A 12,399-nucleotide genomic window follows, 5' to 3' on the forward strand; every position below is an offset into this window, starting at 1 on the left:
TTAATCTGTGGCTAAATTTTTTAATTAAAACTTTCAGTGTTTTCCTTGGAAACTGGCTGATCATTAGGGGAACATTTGGTTGATATAAAATGTTCAATCAACTTCCATGTGCCTTTTTGTGTTTCCTAAGAGTCTTCTGGCTCCTAGTTTAGCTCTCAGTGGGGTTGGTTTTCTGGTACATCACTCCAGCCCTATTTAAGAGAATGGATATATAAGTAAGGTTTGGCTAGAGTTGATACAACTATGTTTTTGTAAACTTCTTTCACTGTTTTCTAGGATTTTAAACAGTTTGAACCTAATGACTTTTATTTGAAAAACACTACATGGGAGGATGTAGGACTGTGGGACCCTTCACTTACAAAAAACCAGGTAAGTGGGACAGGTATACTCCCTTTTCAGCCCTAGGCCTTTCATGGTGGAGAATGTCAAAATGATTACAGCCGTGTGCCGTGTAATAATGTTTTTGCCAATGGACCGAATATACAAAAATGGTCCCATAAGATTATAATAGAGCTGAAAATCCTGTCGCCTAGTAAAGTTGAAGCTGTTGAAAGATAGTAATGTAATGCATTACTCATGTGTTATTGGTGATGTTGGTGTAAACAAACCACTGCCAATCATAAAAGTATAGCATAGTCCTGATCGAGTGGCTTGGTGGGACCATCATTCCATACACCAAAAGGTTGCAGATTTGATTTCTGGTTAGGGCACATAACTATGTTGGGAGTTCAAGCCCTGGTCAGCATGCATGTAGGAGACTGCCAATCCATGTTTTGTGTTTTCTTTCCTCTCCCCTTTCCCCTCCCCCTCTCTCTCCCTCTTCTCCTTCCTTCTCCCCTTTCCCTCTCCACCCACCCTCTCAAAATCAATAAAAACATATCCTTGGGCGAGGATTTAAAAAACTGTATGTACAAAATATTTAATAATGATAATTGGTTTATATATTTACAGTGTTATACATTTATTGTTATTTGAAAGAATATTCTTTCTACTCACAAGAGTTTGCTGTAAAACAGTATGCTGTGTATGCTACACCAGAAGCAGATTCGTACATCTGTTTACTACAGCTCTTGATTGCATCATTTCTCTTGTGCTTGATTTAGTCTTGTTTTATTCATCATGACCCCTGAACATACAGAATCCATTGCTGATATTGACAGTGAGAGGCCATGTCCAGTGATTAACCTGGAAATGAAATTAAGAGTGATTAAGGACTATGAAGGTGGAAAACCAGTGATGGTTATTGCTAGGCAGTCAGACATGTCCCATTCCACCATAGCTACAATCTTGAAGAATAAGAACAAAGTGACAGAAGCTCTTATAGGATCTGCTTCATTGAAGGCAACGAGATTAACAAAAATTCAAGAAGGGCCTATATCAGATATGGAGAAACTTCTAATGACCTGGCTTGAAGACCAGACACAGAAGCTTATAGTTGTCAGCATCATGACAATCATGGCCAAAGCAAAATGTTTGTGATGTTGAGTATACTGCTAGCTCTGAGTAAAGGATTCAGGAATAAATCATCATTCATTATATACATAATGTGAAAAAGTGAGTGGTGAGTCTGCCATTGCTGATGTGAGGGCAGCAGAAGAACTTTTGGAAACTATATAAACTGATTGTAGAAGAAAATTACTTGCCAGAGTAAGTAATTCTATATGGATGAAATCTCCCTACTCTGGAAACAGATGTCTGAAAGGTCTTCAGTCCATAAGGCGGCCAAGTCAATGTCAAGTTTCAAGGCTTTAAGGACAGAATCGCAGTCTTGCTTGGGGGCAATGTTGCAGGCTACAAATTGGAACCTTTGTGATCTGGCACACAGAACCTCAGGGTCTTCGGCCATATCAATAACATACACTGAGAGTATAACACAGGAGCAATAGGATGTCATGGATGACCCAGCTTCTCTTCAAGATGCCCTCCTGAGTGGCTACAGCAGTAAAATGGAGAAATACTATTTGAAGAATAACATACCTTTCGAGGAACTTTGTTTACTGTTGATTATGTTGCAGAACATCTTCCTTTTATTGGTGATCTTCACCCCAACATCAAAGTGTTTCTCCCTCCAAACAATACCTCTTTGATTCCACCAGTGGATCAAGGAGTTATAGCTGCTTTTAAAGCCAGGACCTTTGCCCAGGCTATCGCTGCAACAGAAAAACACTGAGAATATACTGATGAAATTCTAGAATTATTACAATATCTATGACTGCATAAGGACCCTGCTTAGGGTGATGTCACTTAGGAATATATGAAAGGCATCTGGAAGAAGACACGCAAGAAGTCCATCCATACCTTCAAAGGATTTGTCAAGGATGAGGATGTTGCAAAAATCATTCAGGCTATGGCTGAACAGTGGCAAACCACTTTAACCTGTGTATGGATAAGGATGATGTTGAGTAGCTCCTAGAGGTGATTCCTGAGGAATTTACTAATGAGGACTCATTAGGATTGGAACAGGAACAAATCAGTGAAGAAAAGGAAACTGCAGGAGAAGAGATGCACATTACTGCCCCTGAAGACCTTCCAATGGGACGAGATGTGGAGGTGAAAGACAGTGATGTAGATGACATTGGATAGGGCGAGACTAATGTGTTTGTGTGTTTAACAAACAAACAAAAAGTTTATGAAGTATTTTTAAAAATTAAATAGAAAAAAACAGAATAAGGATATAAAGAGAAATGATTTTTATACAGCTGTATAATGTGTTTATGTTTTGAGCTGTTATTTTAAAAAGTCAATAAGTTAAAATGTTTAAGTTTATAAAGTTATAGTAAGCTAAGGTTAATTTATTGAAAAACTTTTTAATGAATTTAGTGTTATCTGCATGTGCAGTGTTTATAAAGTCTATAGTCATGTACAGTATGTCCTAGGCCTTCATGTTCACTCACTCACTGACTCACCCAGAGCACCTTCAGTCTTGCAGGCTCCATTGTTGGTAAGTGCTCTCTCTATACAGGTTTATCATTTTTTTTATCTTTCATGCTATATTTTTATTGTACCTATTCTATGTTTAGATACATAATGTTTAACCACTGTGTTACAATTGCCTGTAATATTCACTATAGTAACATGTTATACAGATTTGTAGCCTAGGAGTAACAGGCTGTATACCATTTAGCCCGGGTATATAGTAGGCTATACCATCTAGATATATGACTAAGTCTTCTAATGATATATTTCTCAGAACATATATCTGTTGGTATTGCGATGCATGTCTTTTATATTTTCTTTAGTAGGGAAAACTAGAAAAACATTGTGTCTTTTTTGTCACTGGAATAACACTTCAAGTGTGAAATTTAGAAGTTTTGTTTCTTAAAGCTCTGAAGCCCGTTGTATGTATATCAGCATTTTCCCCTCCCCCAAAAGTACTACTACTGTTTCTAAAATTTTCCCTCCAGTATTCTGTTCATCTCTGTTATCCATCGTTTTCTGTTGCAATTCTTGTTTTTTCTAGAGAGGAGGGAAGACCATACTCTTCCTTTTAAGTTTTCTTACTCCTTTTTGTTGATCTCACCCCACCTCAATGAGGGCGACCTAAGCTAGCACATGGGGGAGGGTTTGGTGGTTTTGTAAGATAGCAGTGACAGAGAGGTGTAACATAAGTTTTTTGTTTTTAATATATTTTATTGATTTTTTACAGGGAGGAAGGGAGAGAGTTAGAAACATCGATGAGAGAGAAACATCCATCAGCTGCCTCCCGCACACCTCCCGCAACCCAGGCACATGCCCCTGACCGGAATCAAACCTGGGATCCTTTAGTCCACTGGTGACATTTATGACACAGAGTGTGTTAGTAGATAGTATTTCCTTTCTACAGGAAAAATCGATTGTCAGTTGTAACTTTACAATTACCTCTTTCAGTAGGAATTATAATTTTGGATTATTGATCTGTTCATGTATTGGAACATACTTGGCAAGGAATTAGTACTTTTAAACTCTTCCTCAGAAATTTGACACAGTTATCTGTTTTTTTCTTACTATTAATTCCCCAGGAAAAGTTATTAACCAACAGTCTTAGAATACAAAAGCTTCCAAGTGGGACATATTACTCAGTTTTTTGAATCCCCAAAGCCTCATATTCCAACACTAAAGAAGGGTTGAGTCTTAAGGGAAAGTGGAATGTTTTATTTTGATTCAAACCAGTATCTTAAACAAAGTAGGCTTCTAAGCAACTCGTGTTTCACCTGACCTCATCAAAGGACCAAATTGCTACACAGGTGTCAATGAGCATAATTCTGGAAGATGCTCTTTGATACCAGTGCTTCTGGCTTTTGATAACATCATTGGCTCCCCAGTTTGTAGGACATTTTTTATTTTACTTCTTAATTTGAATCAAAGAAGCTGTCAATTCATTACTTCTTTTGAGGCTGCTCAAGAAGAAAGAGCATGGTTTGTAGAAGAAAGCCTACTTTCAGATCAGTATTTTGATGAGCAGTGAAATCTGAATACTATACTGGACTTCAGTCAGAGGAAAAAATGAGATTATTGAAGATGTGTCTTTTTTAATGAAAATTTTTCCATGATGGGAATGATAAAAAGTGTGCCTTTATATGTTATTGCTTAATTGTACTACAACACTCTGGGCTTTGAATTTTATTCTGTAGTAAAACTGGAACCTTACTAATTCACAGAGTGAAAGTAACTACACAGTTTATTCTTGTAATTTCTAACTATAAACCATTTATCTTAAGCCATTCAATAAACAAATGTGACTCTGGCCTTACCCAGGCATTGAGGAAGAACTTAAAATTGAGAGTTTTTTATTTTTTAATTTTCAGTGTGAAACAAAAGTATTTAGTTTACAAGAGCTTTCTCATTTGACTTTGTTTCATAAATTTTTTTGCAAAAGAAATCAATACTTTACCAGGTGTACTGGTTAATAATGCGGATTTTTTTTAATAGATGGGAGTTAAAACATACGTTGATATATATGCAATTTGATGTGTAGGCTATTTTGTTGTATTGACAACAAGCTTCAAACTTCGTATGTCGAATTTTCTGAAGATGTTAACATCATAGATAATTTTACGCTTAAAAATGTTAGATTTTGTGCCAAAGAGCATTTGTGGGAAGTTTTAATTCATTACTTTATTTTGAAGAAAAGTGCTGCTGAAAGTTATCGTATACTTCGGGAATCTTATGGTGAACATGCTCCATCTCAAGACACTTGTGAACCCTGGTTTAAACGTTTTAAAAGTGATAATTTCTATGTGAAAGACAAAGAGTGTCCAGATCAACCAAAAAAGTTTGAAGACCAACAATTACAAGCATTATTGGATGAAGATGCGTCTCAAACTCAAAAACAACTTGCAGAAAGATTAAATGTTTCTCAGCAAACAATTTCCGATCGTTTACAAGCAATGGGAAAGATTTTAAAGGAAGGAAAATGGGTGCCACATCAACTGAATGAAAGACAAATGGAAAACAGAAAAGTCATCAGTAAAATGTTTCAACGGCACGAAAGAAAGTCTTTTTTGCATAGAATTGTGACTGGTGATGAAAAGTGGATTTATTTCGAGAATCCCAAACGCAGAAAATCATGGGTTGATCCGGATCAACCATCAACATTGACTGCAAGGTCAAATTGCTTTGGAAAGAAGACAGTGCTCTGCATTTGGTGGGATCAGAAAGGTGTGGTATATTACGAGCTTCTAAAACGAGGTGAGATCATTAATACTGATCGTTACCGACAACAAATAATCAATTTGAACCATGCTTTGATTGTAAAACGACCAGAATGGGCCAGAAGATATGGCAAAGTAATTTTGCTTCATGATAATGCATCCTTACACACTTCAAAACCAGTTAAAGACATGTTAAAAGATCTTGCCTGGGAAGTATTAATACACCCACCATATTCACCAGACCTTACTCCTTCAGATTACCACTTGTTCCGATCGATGGCACATGCACTTTCTGAGCAGCTCTTCAGAACATACAAAGAAGTGGAAAATTGGGTATCTGAATGGTTTGCCTCAAAACAAGCAAAGTTCTATAGGGATGGTATCCACAAATTACCTGAAAGATGTGGGAAATGTGTAGCTAGTGATGGACATTACTTTGAATAAAGCGCTTTTGATATTTCTCTTGAAATTATCGTGTTTTCTTTGATTATAAAATCCGCATTATTAACCGGTACACCTGTTAGAGTTTCAGCTCTAAAAATAATGTCTTTTAAGAACAAGAACCTAGAACCTGTTATTGCCTATCTGAAGTGGCATTCTGATTCCAGTCTTGTCTTTTTTTTAGGACTACCGGACAAAACCTTTTTGCTGCAGCGCTTGTCCATTTTCTTCAAAATTCTTCTCTGCCTACAAAAGTCATTTTCGGAATGTCCATAGTGAAGACTTTGAAAATAGGATTCTCCTTAATTGCCCCTACTGTACCTTCAATGCAGACAAAAAGACTTTGGAAACACACATTAAAATATTTCATGCTCCAAATGCCAGCACACCAAGTAGCAGCCTCAGCACTTTCAAAGATAAAAGCAAAAATGATGGCCTTAAACCTAAGCAGGCTGACAGTGTGGAGCAAGCTGTTTATTACTGTAAGAAGTGCACTTACCGAGATCCTCTTTATGAAGTAGTTAGGAAGCACATTTACAGGGAACATTTTCAGCATGTGGCAGCACCTTACATAGCAAAGTCAGGCGAAAAATCACTCAACGGTGCTGTCCCCTTAAGCCCAAATGCCTGGGAAGAGGGTAGTATTCACTGCAAGCGATGCCTTTTCATACCAAAGTCCTATGAAGCTTTGGTACAGCATGTCATCGAAGACCACGAACGCATAGGCTATCAGGTCACTGCCATGATTGGGCACACAAATGTGGTGGTTCCCCGATCCAAGCCTCTGATGCTAATTGCTCCCAAACCTCAAGAGAAGAAGGGCATGGGACTCCAATCAAGAATTGGTTCCCTTGCTTCTGGAAACGTCCGGTCTTTGCCTTCACAGCAGATGGTGAATCGACTCTCAATACCAAAGCCTAACTTAAATTCTACAGGAGTCAACATGATGTCCAATGTCCACCTACAGCAGAACAATTATGGAGTCAAATCTGTAGGCCAGGGCTATGGCGTTGGTCAGTCAATGAGACTGGGTCTAGGTGGCAACGCACCAGTTTCCATCCCTCAGCAGTCTCAGTCTGTGAAGCAGTTACTTCCAAGCGGAAATGGAAGATCTTTCGGGCTTGGGGCAGAGCAAAGGCCCCAGGCACCAGCACGATACTCCCTGCAATCTGCTAATGCCTCTTCTGTCTCATCAGGCCAGTTAAAGTCTCCTTCCCTCTCCCAGTCCCAGGCATCCAGAGTATTAGGTCAGTCCAGTTCCAAACCTACTGCAGCTGCCGCAGGCCCACCCCTAGCCAATACTTCCTCAACCCAGAAGTGGAAAATATGTACGATCTGTAATGAGCTTTTCCCTGAAAATGTCTATAGTGTGCACTTCGAAAAAGAACATAAGGCTGAGAAAGTCCCAGCGGTAGCCAACTACATTATGAAAATACATAATTTTACTAGCAAATGCCTCTACTGTAATCGCTATTTGCCCACAGATACCCTGCTCAACCATATGTTAATTCATGGTCTGTCTTGTCCATTCTGCCGTTCAACTTTCAATGATGTGGAGAAGATGGCAGCGCACATGAGGATGGTTCACATTGATGAAGAGTTGGGACCTAAAACAGATTCTACCTTGAGTTTTGATTTGACATTGCAGCAGGGTAGTCACACTAACATTCATCTCCTTGTAACCACATACAACCTGAGGGATGCCCCAGCTGAATCTGTTGCTTATCACGCCCAAAGTAACCCTCCAATCCCTCCAAAGCCACAGCCAAAACTTCCGGAGAAAGCAGATACTCCTGTTAGAAGTTCACCTCAAGCTGCAGTACCCTATAAAAAAGATATCGGGAAAACCCTTTGCCCTCTTTGCTTTTCAATCCTAAAAGGACCCATATCTGATGCACTTGCACATCACTTACGAGAGAGGCACCAAGTTATTCAGACGGTTCATCCAGTGGAGAAAAAGCTTACCTACAAATGTATCCATTGCCTTGGTGTGTACACCAGCAACATGACTGCCTCCACTATCACTCTGCATCTGGTTCACTGCAGGGGTGTTGGGAAGGCCCAGAATGGCCAGGACAAGACAAATGCACCCTCTCGGCTTAATCAGTCACCAGGACTGGCACCTGTGAAGCGCACTTACGAGCAAATCGAATTTCCCTTGACGAAAAAGCGAAAGTTAGATGATGATAGTGATTCACCCAGCTTTTTTGAGGAGAAGCCTGAGGAACCTGTTGTTTTAGCTTTAGACCCCAAGGGTCATGAAGATGATTCCTATGAAGACAGGAAAAGCTTCCTCACAAAGTATTTCAACAAACAGCCCTATCCCACCAGGAGAGAGATTGAGAAGCTGGCAGCCAGTTTATGGTTGTGGAAGAGTGACATTGCTTCCCACTTCAGTAACAAGAGGAAGAAGTGTGTCCGAGACTGTGAGAAGTACAAGCCTGGTGTGTTACTGGGCTTCAACATGAAAGAATTAAACAAAGTGAAGCATGAGATGGATTTTGATGCTGAGTGGTTATTTGAAAATCATGATGAGAAAGATTCCAGAGTTAATGCTAGTAAAACTGCTGACAAAAAGGTCCACCTTGGGAAGGAAGATGACAATTCCTCAGACAGTTTTGAAAATTTGGAAGAAGAATCCAATGGAAGTGGTAGCCCTTTTGACCCTGTTTTTGAAGTTGAGCCTAAAATCCCTAATGATACTCCAGAGGAGCATATACAGAAGGTAATTTCTGAGGATGCTTTAGAATCTGAGGAAAAGCTAGACCAAAAAGGTGTGGATGGTTCAAAATATGAAACTATTCATTTGACTGAGGAACCAAACAAACTAATGCATGATGCTTCTGATAGTGAGGTTGACCAAGATGATGTTGTGGAGTGGAAAGGTGGCGCTTCTCCATCTGAGAGTGGCCCTGGTTCCCAGCACGTGTCAGACTTTGAGGACAACACTTGTGAAATGAAACCAGGTACCTGGTCCGATGAGTCTTCCCAGAGTGAGGATGCAAGGAGCAGTAAGCCAGCTGCCAAAAAAAAGGCTACCATGCAAGGTGACAGGGAGCAGTTGAAATGGAAGAATAGTTCCTATGGAAAAGTTGAAGGGTTTTGGTCCAAGGACCAGTCACAGTGGAAGAATGCATCTGAAAATGATGAGCGCTTGTCCGGTCCACAGATTGAGTGGCAGAATAGCACAATTGACAGTGAGGATGGGGAGCAGTTTGAGAACATGACTGATGGAGTAGCTGAGCCAATGCATGGCAGCTTAACTGGAGTTAAACTGAGCAGCCAGCAGGCATAAGTGACCGGTTCTTGGACATCGGGGCCAGGTTCTCTGGCATCAGTGACATATTGCAGCCTGGAACTCTGTTCTTTGAGTATGACTGCAAAACTATATTCTAACTGGTACTGCCTTCTGAGTTGCTGGGTCATCAGGCTGTAAGGACGTGTGGCCACTGCAATCCCCGTGGTTATTTCTATGATACATGACTGGCTGATTTGCTTTAGAACTTGCTGTGGCAGACACAGTAACTAAATGTGAAAAACCAATAAGCTGGTGGCTCACGAAATGCACACAAGGAAAAGCAGAGGTTTATTTTATCTGCCTTCTCAACATTTCTTTCCCTCTGTAAAATGTTTGGTTGAATGTCCTTAAGAAGTGTTACCCTGATTCACATGGTAGCAATAGGGCCAACATACAAGCTACCAATCCAATGTGTATAGTAGACTGGGGAAAATTGATTTTTTTTCATGTATTCATTCTGAATAGTTAAAATGTATATTTGTACAGTCTTTTAGACCTATTCAGGTAATGCTTATGATATTGTTATTGTGTACCCATCATAGATGTTTCTTTTTTAGTGTTGCCCTTGCTGTGTAACAAACGCTGTATCTAGTTTACCTAGCAAAAGCTTGAAACTACGCTAGTATAAAATTTTGAACAGACTTAGTTTTTGCACATAACCTTGTACAATCTTGCAACAGAGGCCAGCCACGTAAGATATATATATCTGGACTCTCTTGTATTATAGAATTTTTTCTTGTTCTGAATATCCTTGACATTACAGCTGACAAACAAAAACTGGTATTTCAGATCTGTTTTCTGAAATCTTTTAAGCTAAAACCACACGCAAGAATTGACTTTGCAGTTACTAATTTTGACACCTTTTAAGATCTGTATGAAAGTGTGTTGTGTTGAAGCAGCAAACCAATGAGTGCTGCATTTTGGATATTTAGTTTTATCTTTAGTTAAACACCACCTGGTGTATTCATTTATACCATTTAATATATGACACACTGTTGTAGTATGTATAATTTTGTGATCTTTATTTCCCTTTGTATTCATTTTAAGCATCTAAATAAATTGCTGTATTGTGCTTAATGTAAATATTTGCTTTATTACACATTACAGTCCTGTGTGTCCATTATGTCTTGTATCAGTTGATGCCATGGCTCGCTCTCTCTCATCCGAGATGGAGCCAAGGCCACTGAGGAGACTGGTGGAAGACCAAGATCTGCCACTGGCGTGAAGAAGGCTTTCAAGGCACCTGTTAAATTCTTTTTTCTTTTTCCTTTTTAACTGCTAAAATAAACATTTTTTTTTCCAGTTCCCCTTTTGTTAAGGAGCATACCCTGCTTATATGTGTAAATGTCTCGATGATAAAAGGATGTAAACATAAATTGGCATTAATTTGCAAGCAGAATCTTAATGCCCTGGTGTTCTTTCTTCTAAATGAAGTAAATGTTAGGTTTCACTTTATGATGGGAGCAATTGTACTAAACAGGAAACTACTCTTTTGTTATAACTCAACCACCTTGTTAATAAGGAAAAAGGCTTGGAGATCACCCATGTGGAGGGCTTTCAAGATGCAAGGAGCTGGTATGTTTACTATGCAAAGATTCCCAAGATCAACTCATACTAAAGAAGGGAAGTTACAAGGAGCAGAATTAGCCAGCATTTCCGGTGATTACAGTGCTGATGGGATCCTCTGATCCATGCAGAGTCCAGAGGCTGGTTTCTATAATTTCTAAGACTTTCCGAAGGATTCATCTTGTTAATGCTTTTGTTACCTGAGTAGAAATGTGGCCAGCCTCCCCCTAATGTTAGTCCTGCTGCTCCACACAGGAGAAAGCATAAGACTCGTTTTTATTATGAGGGTGGCATGGGGCTGATACCATTCTGTTACACAGGTTATAAGTTCTGTGGATGCCAGCTAATATTTAGGACAGGATATCCCCAAATAACATGGAGGTGGGGAGAAATGGCATTAAGAACGTGTATTACTTGAGGATAGTAATGCCGGCTGAACTTAAGCCATCTCACTTTGTTTTGAAATTACTCTGCCTAGTGAACAGGTGGGAAGAATTTGGCCTGGGCTTATTAATCCTCCATGGAGGACTAATGAGAGACTTGTGCAAGGTAGCCAGGGTGGGGGTTCCTGGTTGGGTGTTTGCGCAGAGACAGATGAGTGCTTTCTTGCTGAGGTGGTGGGAGTGCACTTGGTTGACATTCAGAAAAGTTTAGCCAACTAAGAAGGGGACCAACGAACGATGTTGCAGGAGCCCTGGAAGTGTCTCAATAAAAGCCATTTTAAAAGAACGTTGTTGCTTACTGTTTACTTTTGGAATAATCTGGAAATAAAGCTGTGGCCAGCTGCTCCTTAGAGAATACAACTGGAAGTTGAACAATTCTTTAAATTTTCTTTGTAACAAGGAAGAATACGATTCCAGAGAACATTTGCCCTTCAAGCCTCTGGAGTCCAGCTGACTAGCATGGCGGTTCCTTTTTCAGCCCTTGGAAGCATTATCGTCCCGTCTTTGGTCCCTGAGCAGTTCCAGGGTCTCACACAGCTCTGTCCCCTCTTGAGATCCAAGCTGTGACGTATCTGTGCCTCTTATTGCCCTGTAGTTGTGTGCCTGGTCCAACTGCCTGGCCGTTGGTAAAAATGCACACTTTTTAAGAACAAATGGGTGCCAGTTCTGAGAGCCATCAGTGAAACACTTCGCTGGAAGCCACTGAAGCGGCTTTTGCCAATGAGGACTGCCACATAGAGGGGTGCTTCTCCACTGGAGGCCACCAGCCCCAATCCTTCCAGGTGGGGCCCCCAAATCGCCTCTAGGTGGTTGCCTCTAAAGTGTGAGAACCACTTAGCTTGAGTGAAGTCTACGTACTGGGTTTCACAGAAGAAGCAGGCGCCCTCCAGCAATGGCCTCCTTCTACCCACCGTGACCCCTCGTTTCTAACCGCCCTGTTTGCTCATGGGGTTGGCTCCACCCGCAGGCATGTTTCACCCGAGTGTCACGAGAAAACATCTGGAACCCCCAGAGGAAATAA

At 40.1% G+C, this 12,399-nt stretch overlaps 1 protein-coding gene across 3 annotated transcripts in view; it reads left to right on the forward strand.

Annotated features, from left to right (window-relative positions):
- ADNP (activity dependent neuroprotector homeobox) overlaps positions 1 to 10,441 on the forward strand; it is a 37,124-nt gene extending 26,683 nt beyond the window's left edge. For all 3 annotated transcript variants that reach the window (XM_084886984.1, XM_084886985.1, XM_084886986.1), the window contains 2 exons: positions 277 to 369; positions 6,256 to 10,441. In XM_084886984.1, the coding sequence (XP_084743110.1) occupies positions 277 to 369; positions 6,256 to 9,366 (3,204 nt within the window). In that variant the 3' untranslated portion in view covers positions 9,367 to 10,441. The remainder of the gene's footprint in view (positions 1 to 276; positions 370 to 6,255) is intronic.
- The last annotated feature ends 1,958 nt before the right edge of the window (positions 10,442 to 12,399 follow it).

The sequence above is a fragment of the Pipistrellus hanaki genome, assembly GCF_964339955.1.
Source record: "Pipistrellus hanaki genome assembly, chromosome: 6".
Lineage (NCBI taxonomy): Eukaryota > Metazoa > Chordata > Mammalia > Chiroptera > Vespertilionidae > Pipistrellus > Pipistrellus hanaki.